At 44.2% G+C, this 25,050-nt stretch overlaps 1 protein-coding gene and 2 non-coding genes across 5 annotated transcripts; all 3 read left to right on the top strand.

Moving 5' to 3' along the window:
* Window positions 1-7,479: 7,479 nt before the first annotated feature.
* fgd5b (FYVE, RhoGEF and PH domain containing 5b) lies at window positions 7,480-24,473 on the top strand. 3 transcript variants are annotated; one of them, XM_076141388.1, is made up of 21 exons: window positions 7,480-7,806; window positions 8,713-11,344; window positions 13,090-13,243; window positions 13,620-13,678; window positions 13,784-13,814; window positions 15,003-15,154; window positions 15,350-15,506; window positions 17,333-17,420; window positions 17,501-17,551; window positions 17,981-18,039; window positions 18,450-18,521; window positions 18,745-18,813; window positions 20,582-20,665; window positions 20,802-20,881; window positions 21,019-21,115; window positions 21,231-21,368; window positions 21,520-21,622; window positions 22,582-22,718; window positions 22,883-23,008; window positions 23,137-23,291; window positions 23,570-24,473. In XM_076141388.1, exons 1-21 carry the CDS (start codon window positions 7,797-7,799, stop codon window positions 23,604-23,606), a joined length of 4,491 nt encoding a protein of 1,496 aa, XP_075997503.1. In that variant the 5' UTR covers window positions 7,480-7,796; the 3' UTR covers window positions 23,607-24,473. The 3 variants fall into 3 exon arrangements, with proteins under 3 accessions (XP_075997503.1, XP_075997504.1, XP_075997502.1); XM_076141389.1 differs by having other exon boundaries at window positions 17,330-17,420; window positions 22,883-22,981; XM_076141387.1 differs by having other exon boundaries at window positions 17,330-17,420.
* Window positions 19,139-19,210, top strand: trnaa-cgc (transfer RNA alanine (anticodon CGC)). The gene has a single exon. It is a non-coding gene; the product is annotated as a tRNA-Ala (tRNA).
* On the top strand, window positions 21,923-21,994 carry trnaa-cgc (transfer RNA alanine (anticodon CGC)). The gene has a single exon. It is a non-coding gene; the product is annotated as a tRNA-Ala (tRNA).
* Window positions 24,474-25,050: the final 577 nt, after the last annotated feature.

The following is a 25,050-nucleotide window of genomic DNA, read 5'->3' as shown; positions in this document are numbered from 1 at the left end:
CAGACACACACACACACACACACACACAGGCCTGTACATTCTAATGGGCTGCTAATTTGTCTCTCCAGGTCACTGAGAGGCTCAGCCCTGGATTCCACCTCCAGTGTGAGGAGCAGCAAACACACGGCACACAGCAGAGGCACCCGAGCGATCGACTCGCCCCCCCCCCCGACCGGAGATAAATGATCATCATCTCGGCTTAATTTGAGGCGCTGAGTCGGCGCATTGATGACAGTAATCAGTTTTTGGAGACAGGAAGGTGTGTCCCTCTGACAGGTGGGCCCTCCTCTTAGGGGCCGTCTGCACTGAGAAATGATTTCTACATTTGGTTTTGTCAGTTTAATTCTATAGCAGCTGAGGAAAACAGCAGCCCCATTTCTTTTAATAATGGGAAATAAATGAGTTTCTGTAAGTGGAATCTGGTTCAGATCTAGTGCGGAATGATTTCCCTCTCAGTGCTATGGCGCAGTTTATTTGGTCAAGCATCATAGACAAATTGTTGTACTTTATATTGGCTTACATACTTACAGACCGCGGGTGTCAGTTTAATGTAGATGCTTCTTACAGTATTGCAGCCATAAAGCCGCTCGGTGCTGTCAGGGCGTAACAACACCAGGCCTTTAACACTGAGGTTATGGGCTGAGGATGGTGTCTGACACTTAGTCCACACTAATCCTATCTTATATCCTCTAGACCCGAGCAGGCGATCAATGCTGTTTTTATGGCTCTGAGAGACCTCATGGGGGAGAGGACGGTGGTAGTCTCAGTCTGGACCCGTGTTAATGCGGTGTTACTGGGATACCACACACTGAGTGCAGGAGTTTATCTTTTCCTATGAGTCAAATTAAACTTTTGACATAATAAGGTTGAAATAAATCCTGAGAACAGACTGATACACCTAAACACTATGTGACCTTCAATATATAGTCATTTACAGAACTGAAATTTGAAGAATATCTAATTTCATGCTTAAACCTTTGATGGCTTTCTCTCATTTTCTCTTCTCTGAATGGTTGCAGAGATTCGTTTCGGAGGTCTGATCATACTTTAATACTGCCTCGGCTTATTTCCACCCAACTGAGAATGCAGCAGCTCCGCTTTTCCTCCCAGGAAATACAGTATATGATGATTTTAATTAATACTATGATGGTGTGAATTTAGTATTGATTTTAATGTTACTGCAGTCATTATAGTCTGAAATTGCTTTTAACTCCCTATGTGCAGAAGTAATGTGGATGATAAAGGTCCTTTAACACATATCAAGCGATTGAACATGTATGATGAAATGAGGAAACACAGGGGAGAAATATTCAACATAAAGAAAAGGAAATGTGTGTGTTATCCTGCTCTTTAGCCTGCTTCTGTCTGAGTTGTAGCAGACTGACTAATCCTTCCAATATCAAAGAATCGTCTCGCTCAGTGAAATTTTAGACTCTGTCCTGGGAGACGCTATTTATGAGTTTGATTCCCCACTTCTAGTTTGTGAGCCTAGTCCCCAGTTGGATCATTGGATGGATGGATCATAAAACAGCGTCCCTCCAGGTTAAATGACCTGCCAGAAATCCACCTCACGGTCAAAATACATCAAGTTGTGATACAGAAATGTAAGGAATGTGTACACAAAAATGCAGAAGTGAATGTAAACAAAGACAAACTGCTTTCAAACTGCTGTGTTAAAATGCAAACATAAGTGATAAAGTGAGTTTGAGATGAGTTTTTTGAGTGGAGTCGTAAAACAGCAGGGGGCCTTTTTGTAAGTCCAGCAAGAGCAAAATACAGACGAGTAGCAAATATAATGTTCATTAGAGCTTATTACATTTCACTTCTGATACGTAAGCAAGTTTATCCATCTAAATTAATTTCACATTCCGTACTGTATCGCCTGAGATGGACAGCTGTGGCTTCACTGCGTTTCCAACTTGATATAATTCTCGCTTTGGGATGCGTGTGGATCTTCTGTGTGCTTGTCTCAGCTGCAGAGCGCCGCAGGAGTTTCACTTACACACTCACACGTACACAAAAGATGTTAACCAAATAAAAAGCAGATGGGAAATTGAAATATCAATATGTTAAAGAGAACGGCAACCAGTGGAGTGTTTGCACGCCATGTGGCCATCAGATGCTGGGGAATACACAAGAGGCATTCCACTGACACTCCCACATGCTCGACACTATGTTCATGTTGATACAAATACTACTGCTAGTACTTCTTATAAGAACATAGAGTAATACTAGAAAGTACTCATATTATTTAAGGTGGATCTGTATTTTGTGTGGGTCAAACTGGCATTAATCCCCCCAAAAAAATTTTACACAGGATTTTTTTGGGTCAATTTATTTGAATGGAATTTATTAGATAATTCAGATTTTTTTAAATTGATTTGAATTTGAATATTGGAGGAAGAAAATCAATAATAGAAAATCCTGATGGAAATTGTATTCAATAATACAGTATATTTCTTATTATTGTACTTGTATTGTATTCCTCACTTGTTTGTATTAATAGAAGCCTAAGATTGATTGTTTATGGTAAAGAAAGGTGATAAATGTCTTTGAGAGCAGGAAACTAAATCATTTGTGCGTTGGTGCGTGGTGAAATAAAAATGATACAACTCCTGGTGAAAATCGATAAAAACCAAAATAGCCCAAAATGTTAAATGCTTTATAAATGTCCACATGGAAACACTATTGGATCCAACTCCAGCCAAAAATAGTCAAACTGTGTCTTAACAAACACACCAAACGGGACCAAAACATAACCGGCTTGGCAGAGGCAAAAATAACAGTTATTTATGATAATATGAGCAAATTACCGCATTCCAACATGTGGGGCCTGGAAATGCATTTTTAAAGTAAATTCCGAGCCAAAATCTGAGCCAACAGATCCAAGCAGAGGTGCTGCTGCAGATCACCACATGCTTCCAAATGAAAGCCCAAGTCCATGGGGCAGACAATTAAAATACATTATTGCTTTGACGTCCCACACTGCCTCAAAGAGAGCGACGTTTTGCTGTTGTAGGATTCTTTAATGGTTCATCGGTGGATAGTGTCTTCTATTGGAGCGCGTGGCCACCTCCACACTGTGAGGCGATGTGCTTGAGATGAAGCCCAGGTCCCCTCTCAGCATCACCCCACGGTGAGCTGTAATGAGTTGTTGTGTGTAATGAGAGCTAATGCTGCCACAGCTATTGAGCCCCTCGCACTGCCAGGCCATAACACCGCTCCTGCTGCGTTGTGTCAAACAGCCACATGTAAAACAGACTGGTGCCGTTGCGCTGATGGCAGGCCTGCTGCACGGGCGCCCCAGCAGCAGATGGAGGAGAGAAAGAGGGACAAAGACCCTGCCGAGTCTCTAATGACAGCATTTGGCTTCAGTGCTGCTCCCGACGTGGGGCAGCTGAATTGATGTTGTAAATAACACCTTCAGTCCCTGTTATGCACAAAGTATTAGTATTTCAACCCGAGTCGAGGTATTTCCTATATCGCCGCATTGATTTCCCCCCATTGGACATCGGAACTCTCCTTCCTCAGTGCTTTATTAATAAGAAATGATGCTAAATTGGATGGATTAGGGAAGTTGTTGTCCTTGCGGTAAATGTGCGAAATGGTGTTTGTTTCAGTTTGTGTCCGGCAGAACTGTGATCTGGGAGGGCAGTTAGTCTCCTGGGCAGTGTGTGTGTGTGTGTGTGTGGTCAGACGGGCCCCCGCTCCTCATGGTGCTAGATAAAGATATTAGCCCAGAGCCGGGTGCTGTTGACACTGCATGCACTCTCGTAATGGCCTCATAAATTCTGGCCGTGTGAAAGCGGAAAAGGAGTGAAAAGAGAAGCAAAGCGACTCTGGAGTCATTGGCAGTCCACTCTCACTCTCTGTGGTCTTATCTGCACTGTGAGAGCAACCCAGTGTGCCGCTACCTGCTGTCAACACAGGGCAGCAAAAAGGCCCGCAAACAATCATCTGAAAGTCTTCATCACGCCACAATTCACACCTCTGCCGCTAAATTAGACACGTGTGTAGTGAGTCTTTAGACATCCATTTACAAAGACGCTGACACCTCTCTGCTCATTCAAGTTATAGCTTTAAAAAAAAGAACTTTCCTTTTGAATATGCATTGTCACAAGCATAAAAGGATCATACAGGTTTCAACAAATTGTGATATTGGTTCAAACGTATGTAATTCATTTGACTACAGCAGCTGGGTAATAATTTCAGGTTTGAAATGTGCTTTAAAGTGAGGTGAGAGAGCTGCATGTGACGGTGATATGTGACAGTCAGTGACTTGGCCTAAATGAGAAGCTGTAAAGAGAGGGAGCGGCGGTTCTTGGCAGCAGTGATGTCACTCTGGCTGGCTCCAGTATTGATTGTTAGATCTCGGGGCTGTTAAGGGGCCGCTTGCATCTCAATGTGTCCTTCAGTCAGAGATTAATGTTTCCTCTAACAAAACAGAGAACTGTTTCTGAATTCTTACCGCATTTCTCTTCATTATTAATGAAACTTAAGCCGCAGTTTGGCAAAGCAGAGTAAACATGAGACCCAACTAAACAGAACATAGTGAGATATGTAAGCTAAATTGAGATCAGATATTCACTGATTAACTTCATGGACCAAAGCTCATCCAGTGTGAAAAAAGGATGAATTCAAGTTTAAGCAGCTGCATTTTCCTGTCTCCCTCTGTCGTGTGTGTGTGTGTGTGTGTGTATGTGAAAACAAGTCACTCCCTTGTGCCGATGATCCTGATTCCAAAGTCACTATTGATTTTGCATTTGTTAAATAAAATGGATTAAATGGACTTCCGTCATCTTAACGGTTAAAACTGTCGTGTAGAGGCATGAACACGCCCATGCGCAATTGAACACACACATAACACTCATGACAGGAGGTCAATTCAGGTTAATCCAGTGTCGGTTTATGGAAATGTGTGATTGGTGGTCACATAAATATGGACATTACACTCATGACCATAGGTAGATAGATTTTGTAACACACTGCGTATGAAATGACTTTGCCTTAAAGGTATCGTATTTTTATTGGACACTTGTTCTCACAGAAGAACAAAAACAAGCCTCCAGCTGTGCGTTCTTCCTCCTGATGTCAAGGGAAACTAAAATTAGAGCGCCATGACACAACAGTTTGTTCTCGCGTCCTATTGGTCCAATGACTTGAGAGTTTCCAGGGACAACAAAAGTCAATGCAACTTTGTAAAGAACATAAAAATGTGGAAATGTGTCTGATTTTTACTTTCATATCTCAGCTGGTCATTATTTGGCTCGGAATTAATTAAAAAAACAAAGAATGAGACCGAAATGAGACATAAAATGAAGCAAGTGATTAATTATTCATGATTTTCTTCCTGGTATCATAAACTGAGAACAGGCAGCCCAGGTTAAAAAAAACAAACAAACTGGTTTTTTATCCTTTAGCTTTGGTGACCACACCCTCTGAGCTCCAGTTTGACTGAAAGACTTGAAAACAGTCACAGGAAGGAGTAGATCAAGATTTCCTTTTTTAAGCGGCGGTCTCATTGTTTCACCTCGGAGCAGCCGAGAGGAGGAGACGCAGGCTTTCCCTCGCCTGACGCAAACAGGAGACACGCCGCAGAGATGGATGATGCACCGACTCCATCATATCATGTGATTTGTAACACATCTCGGCTGGATCTCTTACACCCCACACACACACACACCCAATGAGAGAGATTCATATGGGTTTTTGAAAAAACGCCTTGTAATAGGTTTTGAACACACACACACACACACACACACACACACACACACACACACACACAAACACACATCCATCATCATCCTGTTGTAGTGTAGAACATTGAAAACCCTCAAAATGTCAAAACATTAAGATCCAGTTGGTCCACTAACACTCATTCCATTGTATGTGTGCATGTGTGTGTGTGCAACCCCACCCAACACCCTCATCCCAAATCCCACAACATGTTTTCATATTGGCCGTGTTTGTCAGTATCCTCTCACGCTGATCTCCACCTTCCTCCCCTTTATCGACTCCATATGAACACAATTATTGCAGGATAACATAACAGGAGTCAAAGGTGCGGCCGCCTAATGTTTTTTAACGAGCCAAACACTCTTACTGAGGATGCTGTTCATGCCCTAAGCAAGGGCGGCACAATGAAGACAAACATTTGCTATCCTGACTGCTTCAATACAAAACAACAAGATTTTGGGCGTTTTCCCAGTTTTTGTGGTCATTCGCTGAGGCCATGTGGAAGAAAACAAAACCATGTGAACCATTTCATGCATTAAAGTATGAAGGAGCTCATCATAGGACAGATACTGATGGAGGGTATCCAATAGTAACAACAACTTGGCAACCTAAAAGTTCCAGACAGTGTTTGCTGCCATACACCGCTGACTCTTAGCATGTCGAATCGCATCTGGAATAATCTCCCATGTCGCTCCGGCTTGATGTTTTACCTTAAATCACACACGAGGCAGAGTCACATCAGGACAGAAATCCTCCCGAATGCTTCAGTCTCAGTTTGCCCGTTTCCCTGGAAGACTCAGTCCGCTTCAGCGCACCATTTGGCCCGGATTACTCCCTCTGTGAACCCCATAGTAATGATGGGTGGCACATGGATTACACCTAGAAACATCATTTCTATCATTGAAAACAGGGACGCCTTTAGGTGCAGGGTCAATCCAATACAAGCGAAAATAAGATTTAAGGGGAATTGACGTATCATAGTTGCCTCCCTGTCCCCAGTCCTTGCGTGTGTGTGTGTGTGCGCGCGCGCACGTGTGTGTGTTGAATTAGGTCTTGTATTCTGCTCTTGTCCACAGTGTTTGTTGATATTGGATCACCTCTGGTGGTCATAAGTCGCAGAAATATTTTATAGTACAATAAATCATCATCAGCTGAGCACAGTCCAGGTGTAAAAATAGTCACATTAAGCTCAGAGGGGTTAAACATGATGTCCATAAGTTGCTAAGGATGTTGGGTTGTGCAGGAAACAGGGAGAGCAGTTTCCTGTTTTGTAGAAAAGAGGGTTTTTTTCTGCACCAATCACACAGTTAGATGTGCAGGGATCAGGCTGAATCAGAACAGCAGCGTCAAGACAACCTGATCAATAACACACTGGGACATGACAACAACATCCATGTCTAACACGGACATTCACCTCTTCATCACACTGCATCACATTGAGTGTTTCACTGTAATTCACAAATTAATGACAACTTAACTCAAATTGAAGCTATGGCTGGAAGTTTGGAACAACAGCAATGCTTTAAATAACACATCATTACTATAATTGTTACTAATATTTATATATATTTTGAACAAAAACGTGTGTATAGCCGAATTTCCGGTTCACAAGTTTGACCGTGAACCCGCGCGTAAATGCAATGACGTAGTGAAAATTGTTTAACGCTAACTTCAGAACATCCGGGTGTTTCCCAGGTGCTAAATAAGTACGTACACGGTGTGAATTCCGTGATAGTAGTAGGCTGATGTGTGTGTGCGTGCGCGCGCGTGTGTGTTTCGCCTCTTTACGCACACACACTCGGGGATCCTGCTGCGTGTGAACAGGAGCGCAGCGTCTCCATTTGGTTTCCAGTCGCGTCCTGACGCACATACCGACCAGCTGAGGAGCGTTTAGCGCCTCAGAGGAGAAGAGGGAAGCGGCTGCCTTCATCTCGGCTCTCGGCTCTGGGCTCCGTTCGGACAGTCGAGCTCGGCGCGGACACCGTCGCCACTTATCCGGTTATCAGTGCTGCATTCAGGGACCAGCCGAGTCAGATGGTGGAGATGGTTGCTGCCCAAACATGAACACCGGTGAGATAAGTTGTTTTAACAGACGTGGATGATTTGAATTCCGGAATATGTTTTCTTGTGTTTTTGGTGTTTTATTTTTATATTTTCAGTAAGAATTTATCGAATTTGGGTGGAGAGACAGAAACTTATTTTGCGCAATAGCTGATTTCCATTCATTCCCAGATGGGTTGTGCCTCCAGCGGAATCAAACCTGTGTGTGTGTGTGTGTGTGTGTGTGTTTGTGTGTCTGTGTGTCTTAAGCCACCCTAATGTTCATTCAAGTATCATGGAGTGTTTCATCTATCGGTTACTATGAATCTAAGGTTTTTGTCGAGATACGCGGTTAGATTTTTTACATTTTGTAATGCCAGGTTCTTTTCTGAAAATGATGTCATACGATGCGTGCGAGTTACCTTTTATTATATATACATTTATTCCATCTGTGGCCTGTGGTAGTCTTTGTCCTTTGCTGCATATTGTCCTCAGAGCAGTAAGGGCAGCCTGAGAGGGGGGTTCTCTCTCTTCAATCACAGGATGTGAGTCAGGGAAATCCCTTAGATTTGTCGCCATTCTTTCTCAGATGTTGTTAAAGTTAGAAACCATTCCCAGGTACCTCATCATCTCAAATATGTGTGAATATATGTAGGTGTAACTGTTTCCTTAGCTTATTTCAGCTTATTCTGGATTTATTTGTAGTCTGTACATGTATCAGGGTGTTCAGCCCATGACCATGACCAACTTGTCCCTTACAGATGTAATTCTGATGTGATTACAACAAACTTGTAGGCAGTGATATGTTTGTAATAATATTTGTGCAGTTTTCACAGAGATCCTTGAGCAGTTCGTCACAGGAACATAATACAAATGACCTGTAAGCTATTTTAAACCACATAATCTTACAGTTTCCTCTTCCTGTTGTTCTTTCAGACTGCACCAAGCCTCCTCTTGCTCCAAAGCCCAGATTTGTTTGTCACGCCAGCCTCAAGCTGCCCTCGCCTCTAATGTCTACAGCCAGTGGTCCCAACCTTCCGCCGCCTATAGCCCCCAAACCTAAAGTCACCCAGGAAGTTAACGGGCGGGCCTCCCTCCTCGTAGGCGTCCAGAGAGGATGCATTAACGGAAGATTATCAATTTTCGAAGAGAAGCTTGATCAAGACAACGGCACAGAAAATGGTGTAGGCAAAGCGTCTGCAGATGAGCTGCCAGAGGAGCAGCAGCTTTCTTCTCATATCCTCAGTTCAACACAAATAGAATTACAGAATGGCTCAAAGGAGCAGTGTGGAGAAGAGGTGACAGAGGAGGTGAGGGAAGAGGAAGAAGATATGATTCAGGAGATGGAGGAAGACTGGCGATTAACTGACAGCGCCCTGACAGAGGAGGTGGACTCCCTGGAGACACTTTGGGTCAGTGAGGCTGGATTCACCGCCGACTCTGAGGACGCCGCAGAGATGATTGACACGGACATGACCGAGGACATGGACGCCGACGGTTGCGACGCAGGCGAGGCGCTGGCGGACACCGATGGACTTTCAGTGGGAGACATTTCTGTCACCAGCACTGATGAAGATGCAGCCTGTTACTCTGGTAAAAAAGGTAATAAAGACCTGAAGGAGACGCAGGAAAAGCTCAGAATCAAGGAGGAGGAAACAGCTGATTGTACAGGAGATGATTTAACCGAGTCTCTCACGGATGAACCCAGCCTCCTCATCAATAAAAACACCTTTCCCCAGCAAGACCGTACAGCAGATGGAGAGGAGAAAGAAGAGGAGTCGGGTGAGAACCTCCACCGCTCTGTTATTGATGAGCGGCACATTCGGTTTTATGACACGACCCGCGATAACCAGAAACTGCTTTTTGACAAAGCTGGGAGACGTGTTGCCTTCGAGTTTGATCTGCCCCCTGAGCCCTATTACATCACGTCAGAGGATATCATCGGGACCAATGTGAAAGCACACGGGCTCCCAGAGAATCCTCTCGGCCCGCAAAAACATCTGTCCTTAAACAGCTCCGTCTGTAAATACGAGAAGAGCTACGATAAAGACTCACCGTGTGGGGATGCGGCAGACGACGGACAAATAGAGTGCGAGTCTTCTGAGGAATACGAGGAGATTGGTACCAATGATGAAGATGTGACTGATGAGAAGAAGCTGACGTTGTATCAGGAGAGGAGATTAACCAAAGCTGAAGATCACAGAGGTCAAACAGAAAAGGCCTCGTTCAGTCGCTCTGACTGCCAGCCCAGGTTCAGGCTGGTCTCCGTCTCGGTGCCCACGGACACGGACACCTCGCTGACCTCGTCTTCATCGGAAAGCCAGCTGCTCTCACCGCTCAACCACCTGGAGGGCTTCAGAGATGAGGAGGACCTGGAGGGTCACATCGTGCCATTTTTGGATGACACCACTGATACAGAACAGGATGAGGGTGAGGATCACATCTATGAGGAGGCAGGGCAGAGTTTGGAAAGCGACCTTCACTTTGATAGGAAGAGCGTAGGGACACGCTCGCTGTTGCAGCACGTTGCCGATAACGGGAATGAAACAGGAGTACAGTTTAATGTCCAGACGTCCCGCATGGGGGGGTTCGGACATACAAGACCTGCCCTGAGCAGCAGCCCCATGTTGAACACGGTGCGGCACAAGAGCTACTCCAAGCCTGGGTGCTTTTCTCTGTACCATCGTTCTCTTTCCATGGAGGGACGCGACATGCCTCTGTGTGTCTACAGGGGGAGGGAGCAAATCCCCAGAAACAGAGTGGAGGACGGCCACGCTTTGCCTTACGGCGTTAGATCATCTGGAAGCTTCTCCCGGTGCTCCCCTCTGTTATCCAGTGGCCTGTCCACACCTACATCTGTGGTGGATATCCCTCCTCCGTTCGAGCTGGCCTATATCACCAAGAGGCCCATCACAAAGAGCTCCCCCTCCCTCTTCATCGAGGGAGACGCATCAGAGAAAAACAGGAAAAAGAAATCCTCCATTAAACGCTTCCTGATGCTGAAGTTTCGGCGGAAAACAGAGAGCAAACCCGTGGTGGATGTGAGTCCGTCCTTCTCCAGGTCCTCAGCCGAGTCCAGCCACCACACAACCAGCAGAATGTTCGATTTAGACCGACACAGTGTGAGCGGTTCCCCACACCTGACCTCCCGCTTGGCTTGTAAACCGCAGGTTTCATCGGAGTCGGCCTCCGCCTTCTTGTTCTACAATGATATCAAAAGAAAAGGGAACAACGTGGCCTTTCTCAACCGCAGCGTCATCCGGGTGGAGTCGTTTGAGGACCGCTCCAGAGTGCCTTTCACTCCTCTCCCCCTGACCAAGCCTCGCTCCATCTCCTTCCCAAACACCACAGATACCTCAGACTACGAGAACGTCCCGGCCATTAACTCCGACTATGAGAACGTTCAGGTCCCACACCGGAGGCCCGTTCGCCTGGGAGCCTTCACCGACTTCTTTGACCGTCCCAGTCGGGCGGTGACCTCTGCCAATGAGACGGACGGTTACGTGGACATGAGCAGCCTCCCGGGTTTTGAGAGCAAAACTCAGTCCCCCGAGGAGGAAACAGAAAGGTACGCAAAGGCCCTGTGTGTGTGTGTGTGTGTGTGTGTGTGCCAGTGTGCAGTTGTGTGTTCATGTAGATGGATGAGCCATACAAAATATTACTGATCCATGCCGCCATTTATACGGAGCACCGGTCTTTTTTATTACTGCTTAGCCACTGTGTGGGTTTTATCTGCCCCTGGGGTTGAAGATTTATAACTATTTATTACGGCGGGTCCCCTGCTGCTGGGATCACACCGGGCGGGGATGTGGTCTGCTGCGGTGCGGTGGGAGGAAGGTTCAGAGGCTTCCTCATGCATTCCACCGAGGGACACTAAGCCCAGCTGTGTCTGTGCATGTGTGTGTGTGTGTGTGTGTGTGTGTGTGTGTAACAGGGGAGTGGTTGGGCAGTAGAGAATGAAGGTGGTCTGTTCAGAAGAGGCCGTCTCGGTTTCATTCATAAATCATCCGCTTAGAAGAAGAATGCGTTTGTAGGTAGAGCATCTCATCTCCATGTTGCCCCCCCGCTGTGGTGTTACATGTTGGTATGATCGGCCATGCTGTGCTGACATTAACCCATCCCCCCCCCTCCCCCCCTCCCCTGCATTCCTGTTTGTCGTGTCCATATCATACAGGCTGGCTCACGATGATTAATAGTCAGGGCGTTTTGGAGTCATTGCTCTTCTCGCGAGCCAATTGGAAACAACACAGTGAAGATACAATCTCAGTTTGTATGCTGTGCAGTCAGCAGTTACTTACTGCAGCCATGCGCAGGTGAAGTCTGCAAGCAAAACAGTACAATACCAGCTTTAAAATACAGATATTTATTTAATTACACCTGTTACACTCTCTATGCATCACACCTGCTTCTTTGCCATCAGATAACACACAGATAAGCAGTATAAGCGTGGCATGGCGCTGTGTAAGGAGCCCTTTTGTAATTCTAAATGAAGACTTTGGCATGATTGCGATTGTGTTTGTTCAGGCTGAGCTGCCGGGAGTGCAGTGAAGCGATATCACGACGGACAGCAAACGTCAAAGGCTGAGGCTGTTAAGTTTTCAAGCAGCCTGAAGGGGTAATAATAGCAGATAGTTTAGGGATCCTTGGCATCTTTGCTCCATCGTTGCTATCAGTGGAACAAATTGGCTCACGAGTGAACCTGAGGCGAAAAGAGAATTCTTCTTTTTTTTTATCTCCTTTGAAATTTATCACCGCAGAATTAGCCCCGGGCCTTCATAAAACATCAGAGGGCCAAGGGAAGTGACAGAGTGTTTCACTGAACGTGTGATGAAGGAGGCGCTCCTCTTTATAGAAACTATGTTGGGCGATTCCTCCGTATCTCATCCAAAGTTTGATCCAGGCAGAGCTAATGGGCCGTGTAGCTTTAATGTGTGCAATGTGGAGATGTGAGGGGCGTCCATATGTTGTTCATACGTGGCTCATTTACATCTCAGTGGGGTTAAATCCATTGGTGCTGAGAAGGAGAAACACTCACCAGACAATTGGTGACATAGAAAACTACTGCATAGCTACTGTAACTTCAGGATATGTTGTTATTAGCATAACTTACACTCCCCGCTGAGGTGCAAACATTAGCATATTCATTTGGCCTTCCTGCCTAAGACACTCTTACTCTTACAGCATGAATTACACTCATGTGTGTCCCTGCGTCGGTCGTGGCCGAGACCTGCAATGTTTTCACAGTTAATGTCACTTTTTCAGTTCTGAGAATCATTTTTACTGACTCATGCTAATGCTCCTCTTTGTGCTCAGTGCCTACACAGAAGCCTACAACGTGTGCTCGCTGGCCGCCGGGCCACCGGCTGGTACTGCGGCCGACGCGGGCGGAGATACGGCGGGTGAGGAAGACCAAGGACGCACCTCTGATGAAGAGGAGGCAGGGGGAGACAGCAATTATGACAGACAGGTATTTATTATATTCCAAAATTCCCCAAAATCTATGATGAAGTATCACTAAAATGCAGTAGATGTTTCAGTCAGTCAGTAGTTTCCCCATTTTGCCAGTCAAAGATTCCAAGTCAGCATATTTGAATGATCAAACAGAACATATTAACTTGTTTACAACTGGGCTAATTTGCAACAACAACAAAAAAAAAAATTCCCCAGAAGCCAAGATTTTAATGCAGGTTAATGGAGGTTAATGGGCGACTGCAAAGCTGTCCTCATTATTTAGAATTTGATTGCTACCCAGAGACGTTGGCCAGATATATTTGCTGAACAAGCGTCCAGAAGCCTCGCGTTCTCTTCTCTGCGCTCACCTTAGATAAATCATTTCTCCACAGCCCGACGGGCGATCCAGAGCGTTTTACGTCGCCAAAGATCTGGTGGACACAGAGAGAACGTAAGAAAGAAACCTTTGAAATGATATTACCCTCTTAAACGTCTCGACTAAAGGAATCTGTCCAAACTCATTACAGTTCACTAACTTCATGCTTCTTCTCTGCAGACATGTGAAAGCTCTCAAGCTTCTCCAGGAGGTGAGTCTGTCATCTTTAACTTAATCACTGGAACATATTTGTCATGTATGTGCACACGTGAAGAGGAAACACAACAAACTGCTACGACACTGATGTAGAGAACGGAATAGAAAAACATGAACTGATCACAAAAACTGATCAAATATGAGTTCTGTCTCTTTTATTAATCGGAAAAGAACACAACGGTACATTTAGTCTTTATGGAGCAACAATGCGGTGTTGTAGCAGAAGTCTTAACCGTGTGTAATCTAATAAAATACGCCCCTGTGATTTTATCTGAGCTTGCAGGATTCTTCACACTGTTAATCTGCTCTAAAAATAAATGTTTGAAAATACATTATAGATGTTTGTAAGGACAGTTTTTGGAAATTTCGTACAATCAATCCACCGTGTAAGTAGTTAGTAGTTAGTGTGTCCGTTAGATAAGACAGATAAGGTTCATGGTTTAGCTGCTGTACGACTTAAAGGGCCAAAATAAATGATCAGAATATGTGTTCATGTTTTAGTACCTCTGTTGGCAGGCAGAAGCTAATAAATTCATTTGCATTTCACATTGATTACCTCGCTGCAAAGTATTACTGCAGCTTTACAGTTGATTTGGGGGCTGTTGTCTGTTGCCGTGGGAAATCATTCTGTATTTATCAGGTGGATATTAACTTCAATTCTATTCATGATATGAATTAACTTTTATTAAATGCTTTTATGAGTGTGAGTTTTTATGTGAGTGAGTGAGTGTGTGTGTGTGTGTGTGTGTGTGTGTATGTGTGTGTGCACGTAAACAGGGTAGATTCACTGAGCGTTGCTTTTCTGCAGTAACATCTTCTCCTCTCACACACTCATATCTGGGAGCTGCCCAGTCCCACCACAGTCTAACCTGTCCGCTATTCCACACCTCATTCCTATTAAGGTGCCTTGCTCATCGGCACCTCAGCAATTCTGATAAGCAAAGGAACATTCTGCTCTTTAAGCTCCAGGCCCAGATTTATCCAGTCAGGTCAGAGGGATTGAACGGATGACCTTCAAGGCCGGTTTTGCTAAGCTTTCCCCCACAGCGTCATCACAGCTGGAGTGAACTTCTGACATGATCGGTCGATTGTTAGATCAGCTGATCGACACAAAGGGAGGACCAGAGAAGGAAACACAGACTGTAAACTCATTCCTCTGCGCGTGTGTGTGTGTGTGTTGCAGGACTTTCGGGAGGCGGTGGGTGCAGCAGTGGGGGAAGACGGGGAGCCTGTGCTGGATGACGAGAGGCTCCGGGAGATTCTCAATGAGCTGCCTGATGTTTACACGTTGCACCGCAGAATCCTCTCTGAGCTGGAGAATCGAATCCGACACTGGTGAGATGCGTACGCTTAATAGTGAATCCTGACATGCTCACATGCACACACACACACACGTGACATCTGAGCTAAAATGCATTGCCTCCCATGTCGTCTCTTCTATAGTTGCATGCACGTATTACTGCAGCTCAGGTATGTTGTTAATGAATATGGGCCATTTCCTCCATCCTCTCACCACCGTCTCTCCTTCAGGGATGAGAGCCAGAGGATTGCAGACGTCATCCTGAGCAGAAAGGCAGAGTTCCTAGTGTTCACCACGTACATCGGACACTACGACCGCAGCATGAGTCTGCTGGAGGACAGCTGCCGAACCTCACCTGCCTTTGCAGCCATTATTGACCAGTTTGAGGTTAGACCTGCAGTTTTTACAGCTCGATACTCATTCTCTCAACAAAAACCAACTACACACTGAATGCATTGAACACATCTGGGCTAGGGTTAGAGTCTGAAGTCATAGAATCAGAATCAGAAGGAAGCAAGAAGGCGATATTCTTCCGTTCTTCTAAGTCCAGCCCTGAATGCTCCTCCTCATCCTTCTCCTCCTCTTCACTTTCAACCTTTTCCTTCTCTTTGAAAGATTTGAACGTTGCTATTAAGCCCTGGCCTCTATGAAGGTTCACCATGTCAACAAAATCACTACTTGGATCGTTTGAAATAGCTATTAGTAAAAGCTTTGGTTAAGATGGTGAAACACTGATTACAGCGATTGTGAACTAATATACTGCTAACTCAAAAGCCTTTCCCATCTCTGCCCATTGTGTCTTATCTGTAGACAGAGTGTGTGTGTATGTGTGTGTGTTTAGAGAGAGAGCACCTTTGTACTCTCTTAACATATAAGCAAAAAGAGGCAAAGTGAGGGATATTCTCAGTTCGACATAAAGGGACGACCTCACCACCTCCTTTGCCTTTTAAAAACCCTTGTGAAATTCGAAACTGTGTTCTTGAAAAGTAATCTATTGCAGAACACTTTGGTGAGGCGATATAATTAGTGCAAATGAAATGAGAGCAAACACATGATAGCACTTCTTCAGTAAAAGTCTATAACAGTTCACTTTAATCATCTCTGCTTCCCACAGGGATGTGCTGTAAACTCTGCTTTGCACGTTTCCTCTGTAATAATCTCACAGGATGGAGGAAAATCCTGGAGAACCGTGCACGTGTATCTTATTTATGCTCAAATGTGTTTCAATATTTTCCCCTGATTTTATAGACCACTAAGGAGAAGTGTTGGCAGTGAGTCCTTGCAGATGTGCCGTTTTTCCTGTTTTTCCCTTATTTGAAGATCATAAATGTTTAAATTTCTTTGTGTTTTAATGTCTGCAGAATATCGTTTTATTTTTATTTTAGATTTCGGTAGCTGCTTCCTTACATTTTCAGGCTGGCGAGTTGGAAATCAGCCCAGACATGATCTTTATTTTAGAGCATTCACATCGGTTCAGTCAGTGTAATGGTCTCAAAATTCAACCCAACAGCTACAACGGAGGGTTTGTTTGTGTTAATCAGGCGCCAGAAAAGGAGAGAAAAGGGAAATAAGCTCACTGGAGCCAATTAAATGTTACCCAGTCTTTACATCTGCCCTATCCAACATACTGCTCAGGGGTGTGGCAGAGATTAGTGATCTCTCTCTCTCTCGCTCTCTCTCTCTCTCTCTCTCTGTGAGAAAGGGAGAGAAGGAATGAGAGAGATAAAGTGATGATTATTGGGATAGATAGGGTGGTGATACATTGAGGTATTTTGATCTGTTTGTGCGAGCACACACACACACACACACACACACACACACATACTCACAAACTCACACACGCACAAACACTGTTATTCTAAAAGGTACTGTGCTGACCAGCAGTCTGTGTTATTGGCCCTCGTTCACACTTAAAAACTGCGATTTGCGATTCTGTTCAGCTGTGGGCCTTTAAAGTTTAACTTTCATTATGTTTCATGATCTTTGCCGTTATTCTTTATGCGTTGAGTGAGCTTCCCTCGGCCGCCTTATTCACAGTCACAAGTAATAATAAAATTGAGCTAAATTTACACATGTCAATATTAAAAGACCTTCCAATCAACTTGACTGAATTCACTGCAGCCTCTAAACTTGTATTTTCTGTTTGTGTGGTTAGTTTGAATCGCTACCCGGCAGAAATTATACAGAACGTTTTGTATGTCTTGTTTCAGCAGCAGAGTCCAGCTGGGGACAAAGTGTCTCTCAAACACCAGCTGCTGCAGGTGATCGTGCGTGTGGCTCAGTACCGCATGCTCCTCACCGGTGAGTCTGACAGAAACCTGCTCATACTGTTTGCATTTTGATATCTTTGGTGGCATTAATCTCTCTGACCTCTGTTACAGATTACCTGAACAACCTCTCCCCAGACTCTAAGGAATATGAGGACACCCAGGGTACGACACACCCGCTGCTCCATCACACCAAAGATCCAGTGTTTGACTCACGCTGTATAACTCTATATCCCTTTACTCGCAGGAGAGCCTTCTCTGTTTGTTGCCGCGTGTTTACAGAGAATTTATTTCTGCTCATTTGGCATGGAGAACTGGCCATGAGAGAGCCAATTTAGCTTTCTTTCTTTGTAGTGGAAACCCACCAGGTAGTCATTGTGGCTCCATTCTCTGTGAACATTGTTATGTGTAATTCATGAGAAGAGATATTCGCAGCAGCACTATCTCTTATCTGCGATCAGGGAGCCGGGGGCTTCCGGGCCGCTGCACTCGGGCTCACTTTGCATGGGGAGAGTTTGGTGTAGAATAATCTAAATATTGATTGTGTTCATTTACTGAGATTTTTCCTTCCTGCTTGTGTTTGCCCTGGTTCAGCTGCTGTGGCGATAGTGTCTGATATCGCAGATCAAGCAAACGACAGCTTGAAACACGGGGTAAGTGATGTGGGACAATTTTTGAAGACAGCAAATGCATCAAGAATCATACATCTGCTATTCAATCTAGTAGCCCGGCCATTATTAAACACAGAAATAAACACATGCACAAGAAACACTACAGTATACTGCTCTATTTAAGGCACATCCACATTATTCAAAATGGAAAGTGAACTACTTAGAACAGCAAAGACAAAGGTGGGGGAAATCACAAGGTTCTCAGATTCTATTCCCTTATTTCCAGTGTAAGCTCATATACAGCAGAGGTGGTAAACAGGCACAAAACACGGCTTCATTGAATAGATTAACCTGACATGTGTGCTGCCTGTCTGATACTCATGCACGCATAGGAATAAAGGGAGTCATTCTGAGTCCGTCTCTCTTGCTCTATGTTCCTCTTTCTGCCTCAGGAGAACCTGTTACGTCTGATCAACATAGAGCACAGCGTCCGCGGCCAGAGGGACCTGCTGCAGCCGGGCAGGGTGAGCTTTGATAATGGCATTGTTCCACCCTGTTTGCCCTACACCGCCCCTGTGTTGCCCTTTACACAATCGCTCAGCTGGGAAATTTGAAACAACACGAAGAATTTTTAGATCCTCTCTCTACCTCTCTCTCTCTCTCTCTCTCTCCCTCTCTCTCTCTCTCTCTGCATCTCACGTTTAATGTAAACACTGAAGAACTGTGTGTTCACGCTCTGTTTCTCAGGTTTTCGTGAAAGAGGGCACCCTGATGAAGGTCAGCAGGAAGAGCAGACAGCCTCGCCATTTATTTTTGGTAAATGTCACTTCCTGTTCCTGTTGGTAAATGTTTTACTCTCCTTTTTGAAAAATCCAAAGGCTTGTGTCCTCACACACCTCGCAGGTTGTTGTTGTGTTTTTATTGATATGTTCTATAGGAGTGTCAGGCATTTTCTTCCTGGTCTATTTCTATGTCCAGACTGTGTTATTAAGAGCAGTGTTTCCTGGCAGGATGTTTCTGAATGCTGACTTCCTGAGAGTTTTTTTTTTGAGCGGACAGCACAGTGAAGGTCCTCTGTTACGGCCTGAACGTTTACTGCAAAGGTGGCATCGTGAAGACGAGTGTTAGAAGTGATTAATGTGGGGATGTAGCTCAGTGGTAGAGCGTGTGCTTCGCATGTACGAGGTCCTGGGTTCAATCCCCAGCATCTCCAAGGCTCTTTTGTGTCGCAGTGAGATCATTTTGGTTTGAATTGAGTTTATATGTGCGGAAGTGCAAATAAGAGTTTATAAGTTGTCTGGCAAGTCCAATCTTTTTCCAATAACTAATTTACTAGTCAGGATCAAATGGCAGCATTGTCATCGTAAATCTTGTTGAGAATGGCTTTATTTGATTGGTGAATAATTGATAATATTGACCTGATCATGTCCGAGTCTGACACATTAAGGAGTGAGCACAGGCGGATGTGGCACATGTGGAAGTAATATAACTTCTCCCATTTGAGTTCAGTGATCATAACGTATAAGTTCTACAGATTCCAGAGGGTCTGTGAGATGGAGGACAAACCAGGCCAGCATGCAGTCATTATACATTTACAGTACAAAACAAGAGCCAAGACTCCAAAACCCAACCACAACCAACCAAAGCCAACCGACTGCAGCAGTTGTGTCTTCCTATGTGGCTGCAAAAGCACAGTCAGCAGAATCTAAATGTGGGAGGGAGGAAGAGCCTTGAAGATGACTGCTGTACTATAGGCGCAGACCGCAATGACACCACACATGACCTCTGAGATCTTTGACATGTTGATCGACAATTCATCCACTATAGTTAAGACGTTAAGTGTACATTCTAATGTGTTTTTACTGTAGTATAGAATCGTGTCTGTATACAATAATTAACATCGAGAAGCTGAATGCTTTCATGTAAATAATTTAGAGTGAATCCGTTTTTAAATGACTAAACTACCTTGAGGATCTACTGACCATCATGGGGCCTCTAATCCAGTTGCTTATTTGTAGGACTGGCACTGCATCTCCAAGGAGAACTCACGCCATAATCACAGATGATCTGGTAACGAAGGAAGTCTCGCCTATTTGGTCCAAGGGCATTTTAGAGACGTATGATGGACACTGAAGACGCTCACAAATGTCTTTTGGTTCATTTTGTCTTTGCTGCATAACATCTAGCTTGACTGTCTCATGACCACACAGAGTTAGATTCATTTTGGGATACAAATTTGTACAAAAATATGACTGGGACAAATGATAACATTTATTTACACAACTAAAACATCCATGTCTCCATCTATCCATCATTACATCACATATAGGTATAGTCAGAATGATGTTGTTTTGGTCTTTAAATCAAATTATACATTTATTTGTCTGTAAACCACTTTGGGGCGATGCTGCACAGAAAAGAGGAGATGAAGGTTCCTATGAGCGTAGACCGCCACCTAGTGGAGACTTCCTGCACTACACACAGGACTAAATCTGCACTGTTTGACTCAACATGCACATTTACTATTGTTGGTTTGGCCGCTCTCAGGATTACGGTGACAAATGAAAGTTCTGTGTGTTTTCAGATGAACGACGTGCTGCTATACACGTATCCTCAGCAGGATGGCAAATACAGGCTGAAGAACACGCTGTCACTCACCGGGCTGAAGGTCTGTGAATCTCCATATGACTTATTGATTAGTTATGATTATGATAGAATATTAGTATTCTCTTGAATGAATTAGTTGCCTCTCACGTCTGCTCTGCCCCGTATCTGATATATAATATTATTGATTGATTACCCAGGTCAGTAAACCCATTATTGAAAATGCCCAGAATGCTCTGAGGATTGAAGGAGCAGACATCTCCATCACTCTGTCTGCCAGGTGAGCCACTCTGCTCTATCTCCTGACCAGTAACAATATATAATAATCATGTTCATATTTTTACAAATTCAACCATCACAGTATTGAAGTATGATGTTGTGTCAGTGGTGTAGTGAGCCTGTGTGTGTTTTGTTCAGCTCCTTCAGTGAGAGAGAGGACTGGTTTTACACTCTAAGCCGAACTGTGACTGAACATGCCAGAGGACCTGCAGCGTTCAATAACTGCACAGGAGAGGTGTGTGTTCATGTCATTACAACAGACATGATACAAAATGATGTTCACCTGCTGCTCGGTTTAATAAAGTGTGTGTGTGTGTGTGTGTGTGTGTGTGTGTGTGTGTGTGTTCCAGGCTAGAGAGCGTGTGCGACTTTGCCTGGGGGAGAAAGCGCCCACCCTCGTTCCGGTGTCCCACGTGATGATGTGTATGAACTGCACCTCAGATTTCAGCCTCACTCTGCGCAGACATCACTGCCATGCCTGTGGGAGAGTGAGTCACACACACACAAAAGGGTTCCTAACTAAAATACACATACATCTGCACATTACAATATCTAAGAGTCACGGTGCAAGAGTGTGTCACCAGGTGTGTAGAGTTTCCTCAATTGGTGTGTAAGCCTCGGTGTTGTGTTTGTGTACAGATTGTGTGCCGGAGCTGCTCCAGGAACAGATATCCTCTGAAATACATGAAGGATCGCATGGCCAAAGTGTGTGACCACTGTTACAGCGAACTAAAGAAGAGAGGTGAGCCACTCCTCTGGATGTCACTGAACTGTTCTCCTTGTGACTCCTTACAGTTCTAATCAGCATTAAAGTGATAAAATGTAATGATGTTTGAGGAAATGACCTCCGGCCGAAGTCACTGACGTTGCTTTGGTCATATTTAATCATTCTCTTATCAGACACATATGTTCAAAAGTACATGCAAGGCAATTTAAGAAAGAATAAAGCTACAAGATACATTCAGTTATATAGTTGTATGCACACACACACACTCACTTTGGAGGTGGCATTCTTAAAATGAGTGTTCTCATTGTTGGGTGTGGGGATGTAGCTCAGTGGTAGAGCGCGTGCTTCGCATGTACGAGGTCCTGGGTTCAATCCCCAGCTTCTCCATGTGTCTTATGTGTGACTGTGAAATCATTTTGAATTGAATAATTAAATTTGCAAAAGTGCCAGATTAGAGTTAATAGATTGTCTGATAATTCCAATCCTTTTCCAATAACTAATGTATTAGTCAGGATCAAATTGGCACCATTGTTATTGTAAATCTTGTCAAGATTGGCTTTATTTGATTGGTGAATAATTGTTAATGTTGATAATATTGACCCGATCAATTCTGAGTCTGAAACATTAAGGAGTTAGCACACATGGATGTGGCGCATGAGGTCACTGACATTGCTTTGGTTATATTTAATTATTCACTTATCCGACAAATATGTTCAAAAGTACATGCAGGGGGATTTATGGACGAATAACGGCTAAAGATACATTCAGTTTTATAGTTGCACACACATAAGGATCCTAAAGGGTTAATTCTAACATCCACAGACCGGGAAAGTCAGGCCAAATATCACCAACAATGCTCCAACTTACAAAACAAACACATTGCCAGTGGCCCACTTGCTTAACTACAGCTTAACTACCGGTAGTTTAAACCATAGCTTCTCTAATGTGTATAAATGACTGGTCTGTCCCTGCAGGGGGCGATGTCCTCGCTCTGACAGGGAAGAGTAGCCCTCGGCCAAACCGCTCCAGCCGTCCTTTGTCCTCTGTGTTCCAAAACTTTCATCCTCCCAACATTTGGAGGCATCGGAAAGGCACCGCCTCCCTGACACAGGTACACACACACACACACACACACACACACACACACACACACACACACACACACAGACGAATGAAATGTCCATGGCGTGTAATTTCAGCTGTTCCTCTTTGTTGTTAGTTTGTCTCTTAGTTTGTTCAATGGAAGTGTGTATGTTGTCCCCATGTGTTGTGCAGATGACCGTGTCAGAGGAAGGCTCCATTAGCGGCTCTCTGCACCGCAGTAAGAGGAGCAAGAGGAACTGGAAGAGACTGTGGTTCCTCCTTAAAGACAAGGTGCTTTATACCTACAGAGCCCAAGAGGTGAGGGGAAACATACACTCCCCTTCAACCTGACCTGCACGTATTCATTCACTCATACTGAAACAGGAAGACATTAATACTGAGCAAGAGAAACGTTTTACTTTAACGTTGAACCTCTCTGTCTTCAGGAGACAGTAGCTTCAGAGACTTTGCCTCTGCTGGGCTTCACAGTGAGGCTGCCGGACAGCCAGCATGCAGAAGAGGAGGCCAATGTGTTCCAGCTTTACCACAAAAGCACTTTGTATTACACCTTTAAAGCTGAGGACAACTTCACAGCCCAGAGGTAAGAAACTGCTTGAAGATGTATTAGAGTTAAAAGACATCAGCCTGACTTCTTGGTTTTAAGGATTGTGCTTTATTGATTGTATCTAAAGTAGAACTATCTGTCGGTAAAAATGCAAAAGGTCAATACAACAGACAGATGGAAACACTTATACCCAGTTCTCCTTTGAGCATTGCTACTACTTATATATTGACTATATGGTGCCTTGATCTCCAGATTGTCTCCATTTAAACAAAGCAGCCATGTTGTTAATCTAATCTAATCTGCACCTCTCACAGGTGGGTAGATGCAATGGAGGAAGCCACAGTTTTATAGACGCAGCCGCTCTGGTTTGTGGCTGAAACCGGAGCTCCTCTGCTTTTCTTCTGCTCCAAACCTCTGTCCTCTGAAAACCAAACGGGAAGACACTGAAGGATAAATATATTTGATTATGTCTGCGAGCTGTGACTCTTAGACAGTTTGGACTAAAAAAAGAATGCGCCGTGTTCTTTGAGAGGGGACACGATCACCTACTTTGCCAACCTCCAGCGTCCCCAACCTGCTGCTACAGCAGGTGTGTGAGGCTGAGAGCCACGCGAGCTGCTGGCCCAGATAGCTGCCAGAGTGGAACATCACTCTAATGTGACCTGTATGCGGCTTATTATTCAAGTTACAGTGTGGATGGGAAATATATGTTTCAACATTACTAATCCAGAATCAATATGTCAAATATTTCCACGTAAAGTAAGATGAATCACTGTGATACTGCCTTCCACCACTGAACACTGTCACTTCAACTGCCAAGGCTGCTGAAAATGTAAGAAATCATCTCCTTACTGCCAAACACAAATGTGATAAAGCCTGATTTGATGTTCAAGGATGAACTTCTTACTCCCACTATATACCACAGGATTACATTGTTGTGTATGGTGAATATTTCTAAGCACAGGTCGTATCCAAGGACAAATGATTTTCTATGTATAGAGGCTTTGGTAACTCTGCCATGTACTGTATTGTTGGAAATGGTGCTGCCAGTAAATAAGTAGTTTCTATATTGTTTTTGCACTGATGTAAAAAAGAGAATGAACCTGGCGGAGGGATATAGTTGTTACTTTAATTACATTTCCTTCATTATATCATTAGAGGCCAAAAAGGTTCAGCAACTGTACTTTACTTATTTACTGACTAGACAAACGTTATTTACTTTTTTATTGGAAAATGTGGCCAAATATGTCTTTATTGTTTTAAGTACCCTTAAGTATAATGTAAATTCTTATTTGTATACGGCCTGTTATGCACATGTTTGCTGCCCTGCGGTGAAACAAGAATTATTAATTCCACTGATGGACGTAATCAGTGTTTGTACTGTGCTTGACGATTCACTAAGTTGTTTCTAAAATTGTTATTTTGGAGCCAAGTAAAGACAATTATATTAAAGATACAGTCAATATGTGTGTTTTCTGACTGTCCTCTAGATGGCAGGTGGGCTAAAAGCTGCCATGGTGACTTCCTGTCAGCACGTCCTCGCTGATGGAGCTCAGTACATTCAAACGGTCACATTTGTGCCACTGTGCTACCCACTTGTGAGCACTCCATTTGTGCCGCATGTTACTTATCACTAAATCAATATGTTATCTGATAGGATGTGGTCCATGTGTGGCCCTGTTCTGATGTAGCTACTATATATCAAGACAGAGTGAAACACAAACCGGCGCGCTGCTGCTGGGGAGCGTTTGGCCAAAGAAAGGCCAGACCTGCTCTGCTTCTCCTCTCCCCCTGA

This window comes from Genypterus blacodes, unplaced genomic scaffold (assembly GCF_046128005.1).
Source record: "Genypterus blacodes isolate CSIRO-AG114 ecotype Tasmania unplaced genomic scaffold, CSIRO-AGI_Gbla_v1 ptg000017l_1, whole genome shotgun sequence".
NCBI classification, from domain to species: domain Eukaryota; kingdom Metazoa; phylum Chordata; class Actinopteri; order Ophidiiformes; family Ophidiidae; genus Genypterus; species Genypterus blacodes.
The sequence above is the reverse complement of the archived record's forward strand: the minus strand, read 5'-3'. Positions and strand labels throughout refer to the sequence as shown.

Coding starts and splice junctions, on each gene's coding strand:
- fgd5b (XM_076141387.1), top strand. Junction 20,666..20,801: donor TGTCACTCACCGGGCTGAAG/GTCTGTGAATCT, acceptor TTGATTACCCAG/GTCAGTAAACCCATTATTGA. Junction 21,623..22,581: donor CAGCGAACTAAAGAAGAGAG/GTGAGCCACTCC, acceptor CTGTCCCTGCAG/GGGGCGATGTCCTCGCTCTG.